Consider the following 22,369-nt stretch of genomic DNA (forward strand, 5'->3'; position numbering starts at 1 on the left):
CTGAAGAGATCTGAACTCCTTCCAGACAAAACCAGCTGACATTTCACCTCCTTCAGAAAGATTCTGAACCCATCTCCAAAGCCAATTCTACCCAAAGAAGAGGATATTTGGACAGATATCATGTCACGAGATGGCTTCCTTAAAAAGCTTGTCCTTGTGCTGGTGCTCTCCATCTGCTCCAGCGACAGCCCCCAGCCTCTCTCATCACCTTCGCCAAAGGACAGCGGCATTCAGGAACAGCTCAAAACTTAGACACCCATTTCTAGCCCCCTGCAATGTGACAAGCTCTTACTGCAAGGAAATGAAACTTGTGAGCATCAAGATAGACTTAGCTTTCCATTTCATACTTCTTCAGCTCACATCTCTAACTTGCTGATACTTTTTAATTGAATTTACTGGCAAGGATGTGCTTTACAGAAGATTTTATCTACACTCCTGAGGATTAGTAGATGAGGACAATTAGAGGTTAGACTGAACCCCTCACATCAGTTGACGCTATGCAATTTTAATGCTGAGATATATTTGGAAGAAAAAAACCTTCTTGAGGAAATGAAATCCAGATTATGTTTACAATCTCCTGCCTGAACCTTCAGGAGCACTTGTTTGCTTTTGATTACATTGTTCTGGAAACACCATCCCTGTAACACAAAGTAACCTGCATGGGACTGGAGCACATTCCTGCCTGAATCCCCCATCACCCAGCGGCTCCTTATCCCATAACACATCAGAGAAAGGTCTCCAAGTGGAAGGGCAATAAATGATGAGAGAACAGAAGGCCAAGGTTATCAAATATACCCAGTTAGACCAGTACCGATCCATCACAGACACTAACATCAGCCAAGCAGCCCGATGCCCAGTTCGGCAGCACTGGGGAGCCTCCAGCTTCCATAGCCAGTGCTTTCACAAGTTACAAGCAGCTTTGAGAACGTCTCAGAAATAAAGTTTGCACAAGGGCAAACAGATCTTCAATGACATCACCATTCAGTTTAGAAAATGCCATACGTTTATTTTTCGTAACCCACATTAGCTTTTCCTTAAACCAAGGATTTGCTTTGCAAGCTCTACATCCACTGAGGTCTTTGCATTGAACATGCCTACCCCACTGTCACGGTGGTCATTTGACACGATGTGGGGGTACACGCACGAGTGCATCACACAGCATCATGTCTCATCTCATACCTGTTGTGTTTCTGAAGCTGGGAGGCCACCTGGAGACTGCTATTTTGCAAGGGCAGAACTGATGCAGCATGTTGCAGCCCAGTCTTTCTTGCAGCTCTAGAGAACAGGTAAAGCATAAGATCCTACCCTTTAGAAATCTGATAGAGTGGCTTGTCCTCTATGCATCTTACCTTCCAAAAAACACATAAAACCAAACAAAAATCCTTGCAAAAAATAAGGATATCCATCAAGCTTTGTTCAATTCTATTTAACTTCCTTTAAAATGCACAGATATCAGTCTCTTCCCACATCCTTCCACCCAGCAGAAAAACTGATTAATTTAGGGAGGCAGTCTGAATGAAGAGCAGCCAACCGGAGGGGAAAGACTGTAAGTAGGTACAGGAGTCACGGGCTAGTGCATTTCTGTATATTTGGGGAGTGAACAAAAACACACAAATCAGGGAATGACAGCGTGAGAAATGCTACCAGTTTTGCTGTGGTATATTGATATATTCTTTTTGTATGCCTAAAAATGTATTTAAAAAAATAACAATATAAAAGACCCAAGTTGTCCCCTGTGAAGTCATGCTTACCAAAATAGCTAATTAAGACAGTTAGCTTGCTGATTCATCACTATCACAAAGGTCTGCACTTTCCAAACCATTAACAAACTCCTAAGTCAGCTCAATGCCTAAGTCCTTCAAACACTAATGCGTAAAGCAATAAGCACTTAATTTCACTTTCTATCCCGCCCCCAGAACTTCATCCCACTGAAAACAGATCCCTTTCTCTCAGCCACCTGCTACATAAAGCACAGAAGCTCCCTCCATACAGTTCAGCCATGTGCAGTCCTCCAACAAACATGCACGCAGCCGGCTGTGCTCAGGCTTTGTGTTGATGACACAACTGTAACATTTATTGAAACATGGGATTTGTGCTTTCAGACAGAGGTTGTTATTGCTGTATTTCTACAGTCTTAATTCATTTCTGTATCTTTCACCACTACACCCTAATGCATTCTTTTTACCAGAGCAGAAATAAAGATTAAAACAACAGTTGTTAGCCTCTCTGCTGCCCCGGGTAAGTATGATGCAAACACCACTTGGCTCTGCAATGCTTTCTGCTGAAGACGGGTCTGGTGACGCTGAAATGCTTTCTGAAGTGGAAGGCTTGCCACGCTGCACACAGAACAACTATTGCACCAATGGACTAGAAATACAATCCTCATCTATTCATTCAGAACTGCTGAAGCGGAAGATCACAAACGATACTTCCTACAGGAAGGCTGACTGAATTACAACCCTGTGGGAGCCCCACAAAACTTCAAAGATCTCAGGCTGAACGCCTACATAGGTAGGTGATTACTTCAGCAGGAACTGTAAAACATAGGTGGTGTATTTTTGTTGCATAAAAGATGAGGAATTCCTGCTCCTAACTTCCCAGGATTGCTGATTTCTGCGTTTTCCCTATCTTCAAAGAACTGGAAGACCAAAGGCAGGATCTTCTGTTTTGTCCTAGAAGGGACACATGGCTAAAGGAGAGTGAACGATTATAGTACCATGTAAATTTTTTTTTCCATCTTTCACTTCAGTTGTCAGGCTATACTGGAACAGCTAATGATGTATGCTTACAAGCAGAGGTCACGGATTTGCCAAAAAATGCAACAGAGAGAAACAAAACTGAACAAATATAGCACATCCTTGTGCAGGAGAGAAGCAGTGAATGGATTACATCTTGATCTGAATAATAGTTTTGATCCTGTCTCACACTACATTCTCCTTTGACAGCTGAGGGAAGAACAGTCTATGGAGCTGCCAATGACACAGATGGGAGCTGGCTGGGCAGCTGCTCAGAGGGCAGCCTCTGTGGTTCAGCATCAGGAGAACGGAAGGCACCAAAGTGGGAATCCGCTGAGGTCCTTCCTGGGCCAACTTGTTTATTACCAACCTGGTTGGTCAGACAGAGCAGATATCATCATGTTGGACAGGACTGCAAAAAAATTCAAACAGATCAGCAGTGTGAGAAAAGGCCTGAAAATATCTAGATGGAGTTTGATAAAGGCAAACGCTAAAGGCTACAGGGCAGAGCAGAGAAACAAATGCACAAACAGAAGATGAGGAATAGCAGTCCAGGCTGAAGATCTGCAGATAACTGTGGGTAAGCAGCTGAACATAAACAAATAGTTCCACGTTGCTGCAAAGATGACGACAACCTCACTAGAAGTGCAAACAGGAACACACTTCTGACCTGGTAGGTACAGTGCTTCAAAGAGAGTTTCAGCTTCTGTGCCTGTGCAAGTTATGGGGTGCTTGTGCTATATTTATACCTACTGATGCAAACCTTTAATTTGCAAAGTAAGTGATTAAGTAAGTGAATTAATTGTTTTTTTCCTCACTAACCAAAATAAGCAAGGAGACACCAAACACCTGCAGGGAAGTCTCTGAACCAGACTACATTCTAAAGACAAAGAAAACGATCAAGGAAGCCTACATGGAAAGACGAGCACTGAGTGACTTCAGGGCCACCAGTTCGGTGGGCAGAGGCCGTGGCAGTCTGGCAGTCTCGCTTGAACACAGAAATCTAGTAAGCAAGGCTTCAGGGCTAAGCTGGGAGGGTGGCACTACCCCAGGGTGGAGAGACCAGAAGAGCAGAACCTCAGGTCCGGTCACAGGCTCTGTATAGCAGTGACACTTACAGCCTTCTCACAAAAAGCAGAGGGACAGGGACACAAGATTGTTTTCTTTAAGGCAATGCTGTATTTCAAGGGGACACAGACAGTCAATAGAGAGCTCCACAACCCCAGCACACTGCAAGGGTGCCGGCAGACAAAACCCTGCAAGGGCAAGAAACCAGATGAAACAGCAGCTGCAGGAGCAACAGGAAATATACGTGCCTAACCTAGATGCAAAGCTGGAGGAGCGCTGCACGCAGAGCAGAGGGGAGCTGTTAAGCCACAGCTTACAAATATACAAACACACAGCGGGTTTACTCACAGACCCGACAGTAAACAGGATGGCGAGCAGGGAAATGTGAAGCACTACTATAACATGAATATAAATGATTAAGAAATTTCTATTTCAACAGAAAGGTTATCAGTAGGGCAACTACAACAAACATCAGAGCACAAACAGCGGAGTAGGACAATATGCTCTTCCAAATACAGCCATAAGTAATTACAGCTATTAACTGCATCACTCCATGGATCCTGATGGTTGAGGCAGAATCACTGCTGCTAGAACAAATCCTTCGGAGTTAAAATACTTGAATTGCCTGTCTGAAGGAGTACCAGACACTAATTGCCTCGGTGTTAACACAGAAATGGCATGAACAACTCAAGTTCCTCAGGGAGTGCAATGACTGCAATTAATCCACCACGTCAAACCTTCTCCTTAGCAGAGCTGAAGCTGGGAGGAAAGCCCCAGAACATCAGAGGCAAGTGTCAGGAGTTGATCTGGAGAGGCTCCTTCGGCACTAGCAGGTGCTGAAGTGAAATCAGAAGACAACATGGAGCAAACAAAGTTCACTCCGTCTCCAACTGGGAGCCAACGGCTCAGGCTGTACACAAAGCTCCCAGCCTTCAGGAGAGCTCCTGCCACAGACTAGATAATGAAGTCTCAGGGCCAGCTAATTATGTGAGAGATGAAACCTTGAAAGCTGGAAGTGTTGCAATAAATTCAGAGATTTCACTATAGGAAACATAATGATTAGTCAAGATAACTTTTTAAAAACTCATTGATTATAAATGCACATATACGCTTCCCCAGATTTACATGGGCATAATCCTACACAAGAACACAAAACATCAGAAAACCAGGAATCGTGAGGTTAATTTTGGCTGCACACCCCGGCTCTGTCCTCTCTTGGGTGTATGTCATTCCCCCATACAGACCTGAGTAATAACCTCATGAGGCAAGACCATGCCCAAAAGCACTAAAGCTCAGCAGCGGCACTTGGGGCATTTGTTTATCTGCTGACTTCTCCGCTTCATGCCGTGGGACTTTGTCCTGCCAGTTATCAACAAAGGAAAGTTAGCTGACTGTCTGCAAACACAGTACAACTATGCAAAGACAAGCAATGCTATCATAATATATCCCTGACAATGGAAAACTGAGGTTCTGAAATGGATAATCCACTCTACTTCCCCCCCCCCCAAAAAAAATAAAAAAATAAAGGTATTTTACTGCTATACCTCAGAACCAGGGTCTCATTTTTACCAACTGAACAGTGAATCATTACATTAACTCAGACCAACATATAAAAAAACCAAACCCTGAGACCCAGTGGAGATACTGCAATTTAATATTTGCAATAAGATCTGTAGCCCAAAATTCTGATCTACTAGACTGATTCACTTCCCTACATTGTCATGAACATGGAAAAAAAATGAGTCATGAAGACAAGGGCCTGCTTATGCTTACGTACACTACCACAGCTCATGCAGGGCTCATGTAAAAACATTCAAATTCATACTGCTGCAAGACATGGAAGTGGATGGGACTGAGAGGGATCTGCTGCACCCTCAACACTCTTCATATGGGTGGGAAACGACCCAGGGTGGCCTCGTCAACAGATGTCTCATGGCAGAGCTACAGAGTCCTGTGACGTGGCTACTTATATGACTTCATGTATACCACTAAAGGACATACCACTTGGCACGTGGATGACCACATATGTGAGAGCAAGGTGAAATTTTACCAAGTAATAAAACCAACATCTCTATCCCAGATCAAACTACACGTGCTTTCTATCAGAGTCAGTAGAGAACCATGCACAAAATTGCCACTTCACTATGCAAAGAGCAGTCCTTAAAAATACAGAATTTCAATTAAGGGCAGGGATCCTGTAGGGCCAACCCCACCTGAGCAGGCAGGGGAAGAGTCTCACTTCAGTGGTACATCACAACATATTATGTTTTATTACACAACTAACTAGGGTATTCAGGAGCGTGACCAGAGCAATCCTCAAGGCTAACCATTTTTTCCTTAAAATACAAGTAGCAATATGTTTAGAAGTTTGATAGGTTTCTGTTTTGCCTATAAAAACATACTGCAGGACCCTGCCAGGAAGGCAGGTACACAAAGTAATGCAGGTCATTTCTCAGGAACTTCCGGGAAAGTTTTCATTGAGTTTCTGCTCTCTTGTATTCAAAGGTAAAAGTTTTGAATTTGTGTTGTAACTTCTATAACTGAAAAAAAAAAGAAAACAAAAACAAAACAGTTGAGGTAAGAAAGTGCTATAGTAGAACACAGTACAGAAAAACGTGAGATACAAAATTTGTAAGAAGCATGATCCAGCCAGCACTGTCATCAAGTGCCCTATTTAGGGAAACCCAGCAATTAACATTGGTGGGCAGGGACAGGGCAGCAGCTGCATCCGGGAGGCCAACAGGAACAGGATCCCGCAGCACGAGTAACTGGGGCTAGAGGATGCTGTGCAGAAACTCAGGTACCTGCTACCCTGCACACCAGAAGATGTGACAATAAACGGCATTTTTATAATCCCTCTCACTTCAGCCCTTTGAATAGTTTGCAAATAATTTCCCTCTGAAGTAAAAATAATTGCATGAAACGGAGGAACTGGCCTAGTAGCAAAAGGAACCAGACTTTTGCAGTGGTGTGCTGCTCGAGCTCTGCCCGCACTGACACATATTTGGGGTTTCAGAAGTGTCCCCCAGCACCAGGCCCTGCACACCAGTATGGGTCAGGACAACTGGAAAGGAATCACTGGGGATGACGTACAGAAATACACTGATTCAGCTGCAACATAACATCACACAGTGTGGAGGCTGTAACATGCTGAAGGTGATGGGTTTGGTCCTCTCTCCCCCCCCCCATAGCTCATTACCTCCTTGGGATGCCTTGGAGTCGAAAGGACTCCAGCTTTTAACCTGCTCAAATCGCTTCACTATTTCCCTCTCTTTAAAGCATAACTGAAGTCCCCACCTGAAGCTGTAGGAAAGAACGTGCTCTCACAAGAGCTCTTACAAAAGAATATTCCTACTTCACATGATACATCTCACTGCAGACTGGCAAGCACCTGTAGCAGCTGGACAATGAGGATCTCTGTAGGGCTGGGCCCAAGGAGCTGGAGCAGGAACCCTGGTGTGCTCCACATGCCCAACCGATCTGCCTGACAGCAGCTTTATCCTTTATATACAGTTAAACCACGCAGTACCTCGAGAAACAGGTATGATTTGTCTTGGGCTATTCCCAGTCCCAACACTTGCAACAGTACCACAGGTAAAACCAATGCGATTCAGAGGTGACTGGTTAGCATGTTGTCAGTTTTACTTTGTGGTTGTTTTGGATCTGAACTCCACAGTTCCTGCCGCAGGATTCAGCTGTTTTTGTTGTGAACACAGCTCTTGACAAATAAACGCACTATGAGGACAAATACACTCAGTGGTATCTTTTACTCCACTTATTTGCAGGATTTTGTACCTTGCTGTGGGTGTCACTGAATCAATACTGAACTAGTCCAAAAGCACCACACATTTGCTCTGAATCCTTCTAATTTGAAGAAATATAATTTATTAATGCTTCAAGAGTATCGAGGATAGATGTATGGTCAGCAAAGAAGCTGGGTTAAAGCCAAACTCGCAAAACAGATGTACAGCCAGAATTTACTCTTGCTTTACAGAGAGGGTTATTGGTCTCCAAGCACGATTCAATACAAAATGTCGCTAGATGTACCCCAGGTGGCATGTAATACCTTTAAGTATTGGCCGATGTCTTGCTGCACTTTAGAACACATATCTTGGACTCACGGCCCACCGTTTTGGATGTGACTGTGTGTACTCATCAGGAGCTTGGACCTGACCTCATGAGACTGCAGCAGCTCCCAGTCCCAGCACAGGATAGCAGCAAGAACACAGCCAAGAAACAAAGCCCACAAAAGATAAAATAGTGACAGATAAGCATAAAACAATTTATCTTTAATGCTTCTTTACCTATTTGGATCACAAAAAAATGCCCCATGCTTTGCGCAACTTCTCTGTTTAGTCAAACAAATTTGGCTTTAGAACTGTATCTAGATTCCAGCCTTCAACGTTTGGTTGTAAGCAAATAGGAACACATTAATGAAGAATTCTGGAAAACATTAACATTTACAACAAGCCAAGGTCTGATCTTATTGGGGCTCCTCTGTTTGGCTGAGTTTTATGGGATAATTTCAAATAGATTCACTCCACCTGCATTTCAGGTGGGACAAAAGAATTGAAGGGGGAAAAAATAAGAAAAAAGATCCTGTTCACTTGGATTAATACTTAAAATGCTGCACACAGCTCTGGGTTGTTCTCTGGAATTAAAACTACCACTAATGTCTCTGGTTTCAGCCATTGTTAATCACCTGAACTAACTATTTGCAAGAACCAAACCTTACATCTGGAACATAACTGTCAGAGAAAGAGCTGAACAAACACGCATTCAGCTGTGGCCACTTCTAAAATTCCACATCCCCTGAATTATCATCTACACTATTTTCTTCTCCTTAAGCCTTGCTGCTTATGTTATATGAATGAAGAATCAGCACTCAGCTTTTTTTTCCCCTCTCCTTGCTATACAAAGGAACAATGCTTGAGGAGGTCTGTTCTGGCTACAGGAGATAAAATAATACTGGTTCTAAAAAGCAAGAGGAATATAGCCAATTCCAACAGCTCCTTTCAAGTGCTATTGCACACAGGCGTAAGAAAGCCCCTGGAATTTCTGGATCTCTATAAATAAAAGCAGTGAGCGCTTCTATTGAATATAAAGACATAAGAAATATTTATGGCATAATATAAACACCCACTGTACCTTCCCAATCACAGCACACCAAAGAAGAGAATTTAATACTACCTTTAGAGATTTTCAGATGATTGAAATTTGCATCGCACTGCATTAACAAGCACTTACATTACATTAACCTTACTACTTAGATGTAATTAATACTCAGTACAAGTAAAGAGGCAGAAGGGGGAAAAGACCAAAATCATATAATTTAACAAATACCAAATAAATATAACTGGATCTCCAAATGAGCTATTTTTCAAACAAGAAGAACTACAGCAAAAAAAAATCAGAGCTGGCAAGGTTTATAAAATCATGCTTCTATCTGTCAGATAATCCATCAGAAATCAGGTATTATGGGTATCAGAAATTATTATGGTACTCCCTCAAACAGAGTTGAAAGAAAATACTATATACCGTTCTACGCTTGAATGGGTTGAGTGATTATTGACTGGTGACTGCAAACATGCACATCCAGAGCTGTTCAGTGAATATATTTCAGGACTGTTTGCTCACTTTTGCTCATTTCATCCGTGAACAGACAACTTTCTCACCTGTCATGTATTTGACTTTGCTGGAGAAACTGTGCAGAGTCTTCTGGGGAAAAAAATTGCTTTGAAAAGAGCAGACATTGGAATTACAGTAATTAGATCTAGAAAGAAGGGATAAAAGTGTTCATGCTGTTAAAACAGGTAGCAATGCAATTGCTTTCAGCATTTGACTTGACAGCTCATTTTTAAGCTGAGCTGTTCTGCTGCTATTATTTGAAAATAGCTGTCTTTGTCAGATATTTTAATTTATTTGTAATTATATAATTGAACTCCAGTGTCACTCTAGGAGTAAACTAAACGCTCTGTGGAATACCAACACGTGTAACAAAAAATACATGACAATTTATATCTCCTCTTAGTCTAAATAAAATAACTCCTATTCAGGCCACTTTTCCTATTTTTCTTAATCCTGCAGGAGGGTTGCTAGGATTACGTGACAGTACTGGTTTTTGCAGTGGCAAGATAAAAAAATCCATGTGTGTTCCTTGCTTTCGCCATTATCCAGCAAAATATACTTAATATATAAATGTCCTCTACTCTTATTCAATCTTATGTCAGCCTTAGCTAACCCATATTTTAAAGATAGCCACGCAAACTATCGTGGGAGCTTATGCTAGTATTTTATCATTGCTTGTGCTTTGTAGACAAACTTGGCACTATCAGTGATCTAAGCAAGAATACACTCAGTGACTTGGGGTGTGTGACTTTTTTTTTTGTCTCATTTGGTTCATTAAGAAGTAATAAGAAGTCTTTTCTTTTGAAATTCACAGAGATGCATACATCCCCTTATGATTAGATAATATGATCACCACAGTTTGCTTAACTGTTGAAATACATATGCTTTCCTCACCTGGAAACAGCCTTTAAGAAAAAAGTTTCACACTGCTAAGGTGAAGAGACCAAACCTTTCAATTCAGTACTTGAAAACAGAAACGTTTCTCTCCAGGTTATTTTGCTTCTGGTTAACTTTACTGAAGTGTCTGCAGCACCAAACACAGAAAAGTTTTCTGTTCTATTGACATTCAGAATCTTTATTTCCATCTTGTCTTAAATTTACAAACGTCACAGCAGGTTTTCTTGTTTGTTTTCTTTGTCTTGGTATCCATATGAAATCATGCACCTAATTATCAGCTGTATTTCTGTTACCCCAAGAGAGACTTTCCTTTTTCCATGCTGGCATTAAATTTTATTTTCAAGAGAAAAAAGAAGGTTTAATAAATACAAAAAAAAATCAAGAAAATTAGATAAGGTCAAAAAAAAATCACAGCTTCAGATCCTCGCTGGCTACGGTAATATACTGAAAGCAAACAAAGGTCCTCAATAAAACATCAAGCCTTATTCCCTCCTTGCAGCCTGTATCAGCCTTAATAAAGACGAAGACAACATTGAGAAACCAGTGCACTGACAGACAGTGCTGCCCTTCCTGCTGCCTGCCTGCCACTTACTTCCCTGAAACAGATTTAAGCACAAGTAAACAGGAGCTGGAAAACTTGCAAGTTCTCTTACCATCTGACAAGTCAATTAGCCCGAGGTAGTGCAAAAGTTTCAGAGAGGAGCACACCACCACCACAATGCCTAGAGTCTGCAGTCCCTCCGACTCGCCTTTAGTCCACATCCTCCGAGGCACCAGGCAGTACCTGCTGGCGTGCCGGCACCCGGCTGGCAGACATCGAAAGCTGCAAACTCCTCCGTTGGAGGCTTTCCTCCCCGCTGCTCAGCTGAGTGTGCAGCCCCTTCCCTCTCCCTCCCCCGGCTTCGCACTCCCTCTCTTTCTCAGGCTCTCCCCCTACTTCTGCTTCTCTTCTTCTCTCCCCCCCCCCGCCCTTTTTTTTTTTTAATTAAAAAACATCCAAGCAATTTCAGCATTTAGCAGTAATCTCAGGTTTTATTTTCTTTAGTGTAATTCTCTCAAGAGTTTACTCTGCCCCTGAACAACTTACTGCAGGGCTCCTAACCTCAGCAACATCTTGCATAGCTTTCATTATATACTTTTTTTTTTTTTTAAAGTATCTGTGATACCAGTCATCTTTTGCTTTGGGGATTTTCTTGGTAATCCTACCAATTTGGATGCTTTTTGTCAATGCCTCTTCTGTACTGCATAGGAGACTACAGCACGTTGTAAGGGAGGAAAGGAAGTATCCTTCCCTTTCCTAATCCCCGTCCTCCACATTACCCCAGGACACTGAGGCAGCAAGGCACTTAGTGCCCCCAGCACACTGGGATACACACAGACACTCCCTGTGTGCACATGGATGCCCACACGGAGCCCAGGACCCGCGTGGCCGTTCTTTGTGCAAGGAAGCCCAGAGTATGCCCATGGGCACAGCGCACAGGAGGACAAACCAGGGCAACGTGTCACCAGGCTGCTTGCTTGGGGTAGTGCTGCGGGATGTTCTCAGCTTTAGTCAACGATGTGTTTCTCCATAAGCACTACGGAGGAGCGAACACTTGGCAGGTTGGGTGTTCTATCAGAGTGGCAGATGCGAAGCTGCAACACAATTAAAGCCAGATTTTTCAACCACGCCGTTAGTGCAAGATGCTGTGATGTTCAGGGGAGTGCCGAGAGGCAAGGCCCTTCCCCGCCCCATGCTGCCAGCCCTGGGGTGAGCAGCAGCCCTGGGCCCAGAGGAGCTGGGCCTACTGCCACTGTGCAGCCATGCCCGGGAGCAGGACCTCAACGGGATTTCGTACATCATGCTAACCAAGGGGTGCCCTCTGATCGTACAGATGTTGCTATGGAAGCCAGGTGGAGGTGCAGAGTGCTCGTACATGCTTGAGTCATCAAGTCACCAAGAAAAGAACACTTGAATTGAGTTGGAGCTTTGCTTCCATGCGCAGGTGACCAATGAACAGATCAAACAGCAGGATAATGCATTTGCAAGGGTGATGAGGATTTCCTGCCACCAGCAGCTACCTAACCAGAGCTCCCCTCTGTGCTGGCATGGGGCTGTTACCACCCCAGGCACTGGGACTCCCTGGTGCAGGGACACAGAAGCCCCACGTTGTGCTTCCCTTCTGTGGAAGAGCTGCTGGTTGGCTGACAGACACCAGACAAAGTTCCTCCATCCCTCCAGCTTTAAGCCCTAAACTGACCTATCACTATGGTGTTTAGTTAAACCAAACCAGTTTGCTGCTGCTATTTAGTCATTTAAATAAACACAACTGATTAGGGAGTTGTCTACAGATGCATAATCGGGTGGCAAACCCTGCAGACCCAGATCTGTGCTTCCCTTTTAAGAAATAATTTAATTAGGAGCACATCGCAGCAAAGCTCAGCTCCCAGCTTGGCCCATCAGGTACCGCAGCACCTGTTCTCTGCTACAGCATTGAGCTAATGCAAGAAACTGCTTCTGTGCTTTAAGCCCAAGAGTGAATCCTCAGTACCGAAACAGAGCACCACCAACTCTGGACAAGAGGCAGAAATATTAACTAAGAGCTATTTAGCTGTTTTATTTGAATCACGCCTGGATCAAAGAAAAACCCAAACTGAGTCAACGCCAAATATATAGCTGGATTCAAAGTTGGGAGTTCTTTGGAGTAAATATTCTACAGGCTAGAAAACATTCTGCAGAGCTGCAGCAGCCTTTGGATCGATTTTTCCCAAACATTGGTATACCTGCCGTATAATATATACTGTTATTCTCGCAGAGGGTAACCCCAGGGACTAAATGTTTCCAGCTAAAATCACACACAAAACTAGCAGCACAAACTTGAGTGCCCAGTTTTCTACTATAGCCAACAAAAACAAACTTTGCAGAACAACAACTAGAAGAACAAGGGCTTTTTTTTTTCCGTTATATATGGGCAAGGTTAAGCTTCCTAGTGAAGCAGTAATAGCTTTATTTTTGCAAACTGCTAAAAAAGAGGAATGTAAGCAGGTCTGTTTAAAATACCAGATGTCTTGATAATAGAGATAGATGGTCTTGCTAATGCCTAGCCTAAGTATCTCTTGCACACAGCAAAAGGGGTTGAATGGCTCAATTAACTCTGGAAGGTTTGCGCTAGGTATGCACTGTGTGTGCCCTCTGGGAACACGAGTAAGAACTTCATCAAGATCAATCAAAATAACATATAATGAAAAGGATTTTGTGGTAATAAAAGAATTGCAATGATGAATCATATCAATGACTTATGTGATGTATAAAAGGCTCTTTAAATCAGTTGGGGAAAAATACATCATACGAAGGTGCAACAATCACAGCAAAATGGAGAATAACCTTCCCATCGCAGAAGCTTCTCCCAGCAGCCAAGCAATTTGGACCACATTTGTACTTTCAAGGAGGATTCATCTCCTTGCTTCATTTTAAAACAAATACAGCACGACAGGTTCTCATTACCCACACCTGTAAAAAGCCTCCAGTGTTATTGTATGATTAGCCTGTTATAAAACAAAATATTAAATTTGTCATTTTGATCGACTACTCCTTTGTTCTCGTGTTGTGATAAAGAATAAACAGGAACATCTGATTGATTCTTCCTGTGCAGCTCATTATTTCAAATATCTCCAGAACACCTTTGTTTATGGATCTTCTTCCCATACCTGGCAGTCCTGAACACTCTTCCCACATGGCCACTGCCCATAAATCTATTTTCACTGCAGAGCTCTGAGGCTCTTCCCCTTCTGTTGTATTTTAGAAATGGCATAATGAGATCATTCACAATACTGCAGGTAGCTGTAACACCAAAAATATTAAATTACTATTCCATACATACTTATCCAATATAATTTGTGTGCGCATAAAGTTGGGGGTTTTATTGCTGTTTTCATTTTCAACCAGGCAAACCAAAGCGAGAACCAGGTGTCTGAGTGATTTTAAGTCACCTAGACCCAAGCAAATGATATTGTTTAAATTTCAGTATTTTATCAGCCTGCCTTGGTCAACAGTTATTCATCTGCCCCCTTTACCCCACGTGATTTGGGTTTTCTCATATTTCTCTGGCTCTGACTATCCCTAAGGAATTTGTACCTTCTGCAAATTATGTGGAGAGAGAACTACAGACTATGATTGAAAAAAAATATGCTATGAGTCAATTTAACAAGTCTAGCACCCAAGTAACTAATGGTTTAGGGTCCCAACCTAAACCGTGAGCCATCGTCAGCCAAACTAACAGCTGCTCCCTGACAACAGGCTCAGGTCCTGACCCATTTGCACCACCACAATCTCACCCTGACCCCTCTGCCCACAAATTACTTGGGCTTCATATCACATTTGTGTTTTCCAGCAGTTACTCACCAGGCCAGAGTGTTTTTGGAAGTGCTGGCTAATTACCAGTTATTTTTGTCACTGGAGATGCATTCTGCGTAACGATAGGTGAACCACTGATGTCTCAGTTTGGTTTGGGTAATGCAGAAGCGTGGATGCTTTTCTGTTAGTGCTGCACAGGGAGCTGGGAGCAAGGAGCTCAGTGCCTCAGCCTGCCATCTTGCTGTGTGAGCTCAAGGAAGCAACAAGCAGACAAACCCTTGCCTGACATAGCACACATTTTTCTGCCCTAACAAAGGCAGCTATAATCCCATCCCCTTGGTTCACCTCTTAGCCATGTGAAGGAGCCACTCTTTGCTCTGTGCATGCTTCCCTGCTTGCTGGCCATGGAATGAAGCCGGCAGGTCTGAGGACCCACAGGGTTTACGCAGAGAAGCAGGAGGACCCCACACTTCTTCCCTTAAGAGGGATTGACCTTGGGATTCCCAGCTTACTATCCCAATTGGCCTCAACAGCTTCAGAAACCACAGGAATACATTTCAGAGAAAGGCTCCAGAAATCAAATACCTCATTGTTGACTTTTTCTAGGCCACAGCGGGAAGCACAGACAAGAATATCCGGCCTTGAAGGTTCTGCACACCGCTGAATGGAGGACTCAGCTTCACCCTGTATGTACCCCACTACAGCAGAAGCCGGCGGGTGCTAATGATGCACACATAGCCTCCCATCGAGCTGTAAATGGTGAGTAGACCAGCAATGAATATAGAAACTGTGCAACCTCAGAGGACTAACCTGAACTGCAGTTTACATGCACGCTACCTGAAATTGGGTGCGTATTATTAGAGCAAGGAATAATTAATGTAAGGGTAACAGCCACCTTTAGTGATTCCATCGTCTATTCCACTGGCAGGAATTCAGAGAGGCTGCGCTGTGCTTTTCTCCTTTTATTTACTACTCTCTATCTGTTTCTCTAGACCTTTATACATTAACCCACACGGCTGCAGGAACCCCAGCAGCACACCCAAAGCCTGGTGCCTCTCAAGGTGGCAGCTCACCAACAGCCTTGCGGGGGGCACCAGCTGCTTTCAACAGCTGCCCCACAAGTTCTCCAGCTCCGGACCTGCCCTTTGCAGGGCTGTTGGCTCAGGTTGGATGAAGCACCAGTGACTGAGTAGCAATGCCTGCTGCACCACGAGGGAGCCAGGGAAAGGCTTCCGCACTGGTGTCCTACTTTTCTGACTGGCAACAGAAGTTGAGGACACCTGCTGGGAGGAAAAGGAGGGTAGGGGAGAGGAAGTGGAAAGTTAAAAGGAGGAATAGCACAAGAGGGTATTTCAGGCCTGAAATAAGGAACACTAAGGTGATGTGACATGAAGATCTGATCCAGGAAGGACAGGGCTTTACACAATCTGAAACTGGACACAAAAATGAAAAACCTGATGTCAATTCAACCAGGGGTTGATTTCCCATCCGGCTGACCCGTGCCAGGCCCCATTCCAGCTGAGCCCTTTCCCCAGAGCCCACGCTCGGAGGTGAGCACTCTCCTCAGCAGCAGGTGCACGTCACTGCCGGGAGCCAAGAAACTTGAAAGCCGTGCCTGCCACAAGACGTACATGCCCTGCAGTGGCAGTTTTTGCTTACTGGATTTCTGCACAAGCGAGAGGAGATGTGACCCCTCATTTGTGACACTGGCAATTGCTCTGTAGGGTCTCGAAGCGGTCCCGAGGCATAAAGATTGAAGCCTCTGCTGTCAAGTCTGGCTGCAGTGATTCTCTCATCACAGGTGGATTTCCCCCCATATTATTTATTTCCCATCAGATTGCCACAACTTCTATCTCATTTTTAATAAAAGTGATGATTAATAACACAGAACCTTTGTTCTCAGACTATTTTCTAATGGGCTGCGTTTTTCCAGATTCATATTGACTTAAGCGCATGAGAATAACAAAGAACAGCTAGTCTAGTCTTTTCCCCCCCCCACAAGGGCTCAGAAGATCAGGATTTTTTTACCACAAGAAAACTGATGCAGGATGAACCCCACAAAATAAGAATTTCTTAGCATAAACTATACCGAGTTATTTGATACAGCTGCACCTGTTTGCAGTTTCTGCAATAGCGAGTATCTTACTTTTCCAATGCATGCCAGCTTGCTGATAACTGCTAATATATTCCTTCCGACCAGGTCTTTTGCTTATTACATCTTAAGGAAGAAGGAAAAAAAAAAAGTGAAAGGATGCAGCACTACATATGCTTTACTCTCTCATTCATCTCCCTGATGGATCTTCTCTTGGCATCAGTTACAGTAAGAGAAGAGGCAGACAGTTACTGGGGTTTCTACTACAATTCTGTTCATGTATGACGTGCCTGGAGACACCCGTAATGCCGCAGGAATGTCGCTGGAAGGAACACCAGGTACACTCTAGTCCAGCTAGCACCTGGAGCAGGAGCTGCCTCACTGCCAGCACACCACTCGCCAGGTGAGGCAACGCTTGAAGCTCCCCAGGGATGGTAACCCCAGCACCACATCGCTTTCCTAAGCGGGAGGTTTCTCCTAACACCCAATCTAAGCCTCTGAAGCTGTCACGTACAGCCGCTAGCCCCTCTGTTACGAAGCTAGGTATCTTTCAACAGTGCACGCATATGGTCACCTGCAAGCCACACAGCCTTCCTCCAAGCTGTCCAGCTTCTACCCATGAAATATACACGCTGCTCTTTGAAAGGCAGCATTTAAGGCTAATACATTTGAGAGTATTCTTTAGAGAAAGCTCCTGAACCTGGGACAAGCCATTTTGCTGCTGACATTGCTGCCAAAGCCTTTTCATTATCCTAAGAAGGGCTGGACTACCAGCCAACAGCACAGGCTCTCCTTCCCTACCTCACCAAAGCATTTTCTACTAAGATGCAGGGAGCTCCGTTACCTGGCGTACCTTCCCCCCGCCAAAGTTCAGACTGCAAAACACGTAGAAGGGACATTTTCAGAGAGGAAGCATTGAGGCAGTCTTCCAGGCAGCAAGCAAGGAAGGTTCTGGTTTGGATTGTAGCTCTAAAAGTTGATATGTACAGATGTCTGACTGCAGAATAGCATTAGAAACATCAGGAGCTGGGAAAACACTTTTGGAGTGTTTCACGCATGTCCTGGCTACTCAGACTTGAAACGTGGTGCAGCCCACAAGGGCACACAGTGCCAGGAGGGGTGGATTTTGGCACCTTTAAGACTAACAGCATTTTGCATCTGTCTTTAGGGAAAGAGAACCCAAATAATCATGAAAGGACAGCAGAGAAATTCAAGTTTGGAATTCTGAGAGCTTTGTCGGAACAGCTGCAGATTTGGAGAACTAAGAAGAAAACCAGGAAGCCTGGCTGTCACAAGCAGTTAGTATCCCTTTGAAAATCCACCCACCTACCCCGAGTGCCGCAAGATACAGCTCTCCTGGGGACACCAGTGCCAAGCTAGCACTGACCAGCAACTCCAGCTGAGGTATCTGCTTCTCAACCCCTTATTTTCAAGTAGTGAACTGAACAGGCAGTCCATTTGGTACATTTCTCCAATGATGCTCCAGGGGAATATTAAACTATCTTATTTTCACATTAGAGTAAGGTGAAACACTGCCCCGTAAAGATCACATCATAGATTCTGCCCTAGTTAAACATGTATTACAAGCTTAAGCACTGAACACTCTCCACTTGTAGAATGCTGCTCCTTTATCTATTAAACCATGTTCTCTCATCACTTTTCATAATGTTCTGCACTTATTTTTAAATAGCCTCAAGCAATGAACACTTGCATATGGCTTTCTAAATAACCCAAATTTTTCACTTAGCGATGTGCTGCAAGAGGAAATACCTTTAAACACTCATTGACTCTTCGCTAGGATCTCATCTTCACTGCATTATCTACACATTACTTGCATTTAAGTTTTCTTTTTATCATCTGTAATTTGTATTTCCATTTTCCCCCCAGCTTGAAAGAAAGCTTAGTTTAATTGGTTATTTGCATAATTATTCTGAAAAAGAAAGCACTACAAAAATGGCTAATAGGAGATCAGAGTACTGTATTCATGAAGGAATTACAAAACAGACAAAAACTGTATTTTAGGTACACAGCATCGTTGCAAATCACATCATCCCTGAAGCATTTGAAAACCCAGGCAAAGCAGCAAAATTCTCAGCACTTAATGCCTCGCAACGCAACAGAAACCAAGAACAAAGTGGTCAGTCTATAAAGTCAATGTCTCTCTGAAGTTATGTTTTCTAAAGAAATAATATCAAGTTTGTAAAGTATAACAGACAACAAAAACTAAAAAAGCAGTTTATGCTGTTTCTCTAAATGCATAGAAACTAAGAGAACTTTTGGAGGACTCCGAGAGGGGAAATGGCTTGGCTCCTGCAAGCACAGCTCCGGCTGTTCTGCTCCTCTAGTGGCCCCACTGGTTAAGTTCTGCTTCTGGGTGCAGCACAGATGGAAAATGCTCTTGACCAACAAAGAGCTTGAAATAAAGGCAGTAACACAAGTGCATGCAACAGAAACTACAGAAAGGATGTGATGCTAAAGCTAAATGGTAGCCTGGGATAAATGACCTCCTTCAAGCCTCTGCACTTCCGTGTATTTAAAATACTCGGTGACCAAGCAGACTGGACACTGGCAATGGAGCCAGCTTCCTACTCACTGCCACCAGTTGCACAGCAGAAGAGCAAAGGAAAGCAACAAGCCACCAGCACATACTTGTATTTGCAGTTCCCCAGCACAGACAAGGGGGAAAAAAGCCACGAGCAAACCCCTGCAAGCAGATTTAAACTCAGAAATTAAGTTGAAATTCAAGGGCAAAAGCAAACCAAAGGAAATTTATGACTATGTCACATCGGGGAAAGGGCAGCACAGGCAGAAGAATGATTTGTACACAGCTCATCCCAGGCCTGTAAATATTCATATTTGGAGGTGCATTACAGATCATACATGCTCCAGCAGTTACAACACCCCTCCAGTAACCCACATTCCTCCCGAGTAGCACCATGCACCCATCACATTTCTAGTCGAAGGTTACAGCAGAAGTACGGGGAGGGGGGGGCGGGGGAGGGGGGAGGGCATGGGTTTGTTTCCTCAAAGTCCTCCACACACACACAACTCCAGCACTAGTGTTTTTTCTCTGGGAGCGTAATACACTTGTGCTAGCTCTTACTCAAAGAAACATCCATCAGCACAGGAAGGGCTTATCGCAGAGGTGCCTACACTTTGGAGCGAGAGTTGCTCATCCCTTGGGCTACCAGCAGCATCAGGTGGGACGGGCGCAAGCTCCATCACACACAGCTGAGGAGCTCCAGGAGCACTGCCCCTCAGCACCAGAGGGTCTCTGCCAGCACCTGGGGAGCAGCAGCCAGGGCACAGCCCTTGCCAGAGCACTGCAGCAGCCCCAACACCAACATGGGTGCTGCGAATCAGACGGCTTACCCTTCTGCCCACCTGTATACATACAGAGTTATTGCATGATGATCTACATACATCAGCCATACTATGCCAATTCTTCATGAAAAAACAATCATACACAGCATGCAAGGAACTAAGATGAAAGGCCCAAGTCCATTCAGAATGGTGCTGGTCCAGTTCCAAGGTCCACCTAAGTTCTGTTCACTTCTACCACAAGAAGATCATTGCATTTTGGAACGTATTACTGAGTATCCAAGAGCTTTTAATGGAAAAGTTTGAAAGATGCCCATATCAAGTAACCACATATTTCCATGGTGGTCCATAGTATTCTGCAGAGATTTTAATAAACCTCTGCCTCTACCTAAATACACTCCTGTCAGTTTGCTGACTGGAACATATTCTTCCCAAGGGAGAGGAATACGATAGCAGACACTACTTAGCCCTCCCTCTCTCCCCTCAATTTTGACTGCAGCTTATTAATTGCAAGGTATGCTCTTGTGGAAAAAAAAATTACAATATTTAATCACTATTATTAAAGTAGATACCCGTTTGGACAAATCAGTGAATGCTTCACTGCCGCTCAACCACACCCCCTTCCCCCAAATCTAGCAATGATGCCAAACTAAGTCTGGAGGTATTGGAGATGCTCATTTAATCTAAAATGCAAAACACCCTTCAGTACATTGAAAAAATCCTTGTCTAGAGCCTTCTCTATCCTTCAGCATTTTACATGCACAGTGAGTAGCTAGTTATAATTAATTTGTTAACCATTGTCAAGCCATGTACTACAAGAAGTTTGTTTTGATACAAGATCTAACTTCCGGCTAGAGCTTACAAAATTTCAAGTATCGATATGAATGCTAGAGATACAATCACACTTCTGCCATTTCCAGAGCAGAAAAAAAGATGGCAAAACACCACAGCACTTAACTGTTGCCCCAACAAGCAAGTACTGGGCAGTATCCCTGTTCCAGCTGGCCTGGAAAACTGAAGGACACTTCTCAGCTTGCAAAAAACACAAGCATGCAAGAAAGCCATTTGGCAAAAAAAGGAACGCAGAAGTTCTTCAGCTCTGGCAGACCACAAAGTCATTCTGCTAGTGTAAGCTCAGGGGAGGTCTAGAGCTCTTCGGTGATGGGAATTCAACCATTTAAGCAGCTGCAGAGGTTTAGTTTGCTTGAGATAAACCATGCTAAGAACATACCTTTTTTTCCACCCTCCATTCCCACTTGTTTGTTTTTAAACTATTCAGTTACAAGAAAAGGTGGGCCTCAGGCTGGGGAGGGCCTACAACGCAGCTGCAGAGGTGCGGCTTGCCTAGTTACCATCTTCCTGCCTCGCTTTGCCATTTTAGCTGCATGCCCTTCTTACAGGGAGGATGGGTTTTAGATTATGTTATGAGCATTTGAATCTTAAGGCATTCATCATGGAGGAACCCATACATCATACATCCTTTTGGAAGGAAAAACCCACAAATATATACATTTGAATATATGAAGCTTTGTGAGCCTGAAAACAGTTTGCAAGGTTGCAAATCGCCCAGTTCCACAAGTGCACTAATCCCATTTCAGTTGCTGGCTCCAGTACTATCAAGGCAGAAACACGGAAAAGCACTTGATTTCACATAAGCACATCGGAAAAATTTCATGGACACTGCTAAATAATTGATCTGCACAGGAAGGAATTTTCTAGCGTCTAGTTTGCTGCACAGATTGCAGAGCTACAACCTTTTGTGCTAACGTGCACAGAAATACGCCTCCCTGCGTACTTCTCCTGAATACCAAGTAGGTAGTCTGTAGCTGTTGGGAAATAAGCTCACACACACATCCAACCACTAGCAAGCATTAATATTTAGGTTTATTCAGACCCAGACATAAACTTGTTACCAGTGGGAAACATATACATCTTCCTGAACAAGAGAAGAGTGTCTGGAGAGTCAGTTAAAAGAGAAAGAGCATCTTCTCAGTACCTAGTCTCAAACCTACTAAAAATTTCACTGTTATAACTCTAGAAAGAGAAGGTGAAGTTAGCATATTTACTCAATACAGTCGGTTCAGTTTATGCAGTAATTGCGCTCGGAGGGGGCATTAGGCAGCGCAGACTTGGAAGTGCCCTACACCAGCCTGGAATGAAGCGTCAGCTGAGGATGCTGATTATCTCTTGTTTATGGGAGCGCTAACTGCACAGGCACTCAATTGACTAATAGCACAACATCATTTTAGGCTTTGCTTTTGGTCTCTTTGCTATGACTCCAAAGCACAGAGACAG

At 43.7% G+C, this 22,369-nt stretch overlaps 1 protein-coding gene across 9 annotated transcripts in view; it reads right to left on the reverse strand.

The window, feature by feature from the left end:
- The window catches only part of KCNIP1 (potassium voltage-gated channel interacting protein 1), a 375,943-nt gene that overhangs the window by 44,484 nt on the left and 309,090 nt on the right, over positions 1-22,369 (reverse strand). Inside the window, exon 1 of one of the 9 annotated variants that reach the window (XM_013178394.3) lies at positions 10,982-11,115. The exons of the other annotated variants lie outside the window; for them this stretch is intronic. Coding sequence (XP_013033848.1) covers positions 10,982-11,090 — 109 coding nt within the window. The 5' untranslated portion in view covers positions 11,091-11,115. Of the gene's footprint in view, positions 1-10,981; positions 11,116-22,369 lie in introns of those variants that run through there. 9 annotated transcript variants of the gene reach the window in all.

This window comes from Anser cygnoides, chromosome 14 (genome assembly GCF_040182565.1).
Source record: "Anser cygnoides isolate HZ-2024a breed goose chromosome 14, Taihu_goose_T2T_genome, whole genome shotgun sequence".
Lineage (NCBI taxonomy): Eukaryota > Metazoa > Chordata > Aves > Anseriformes > Anatidae > Anser > Anser cygnoides.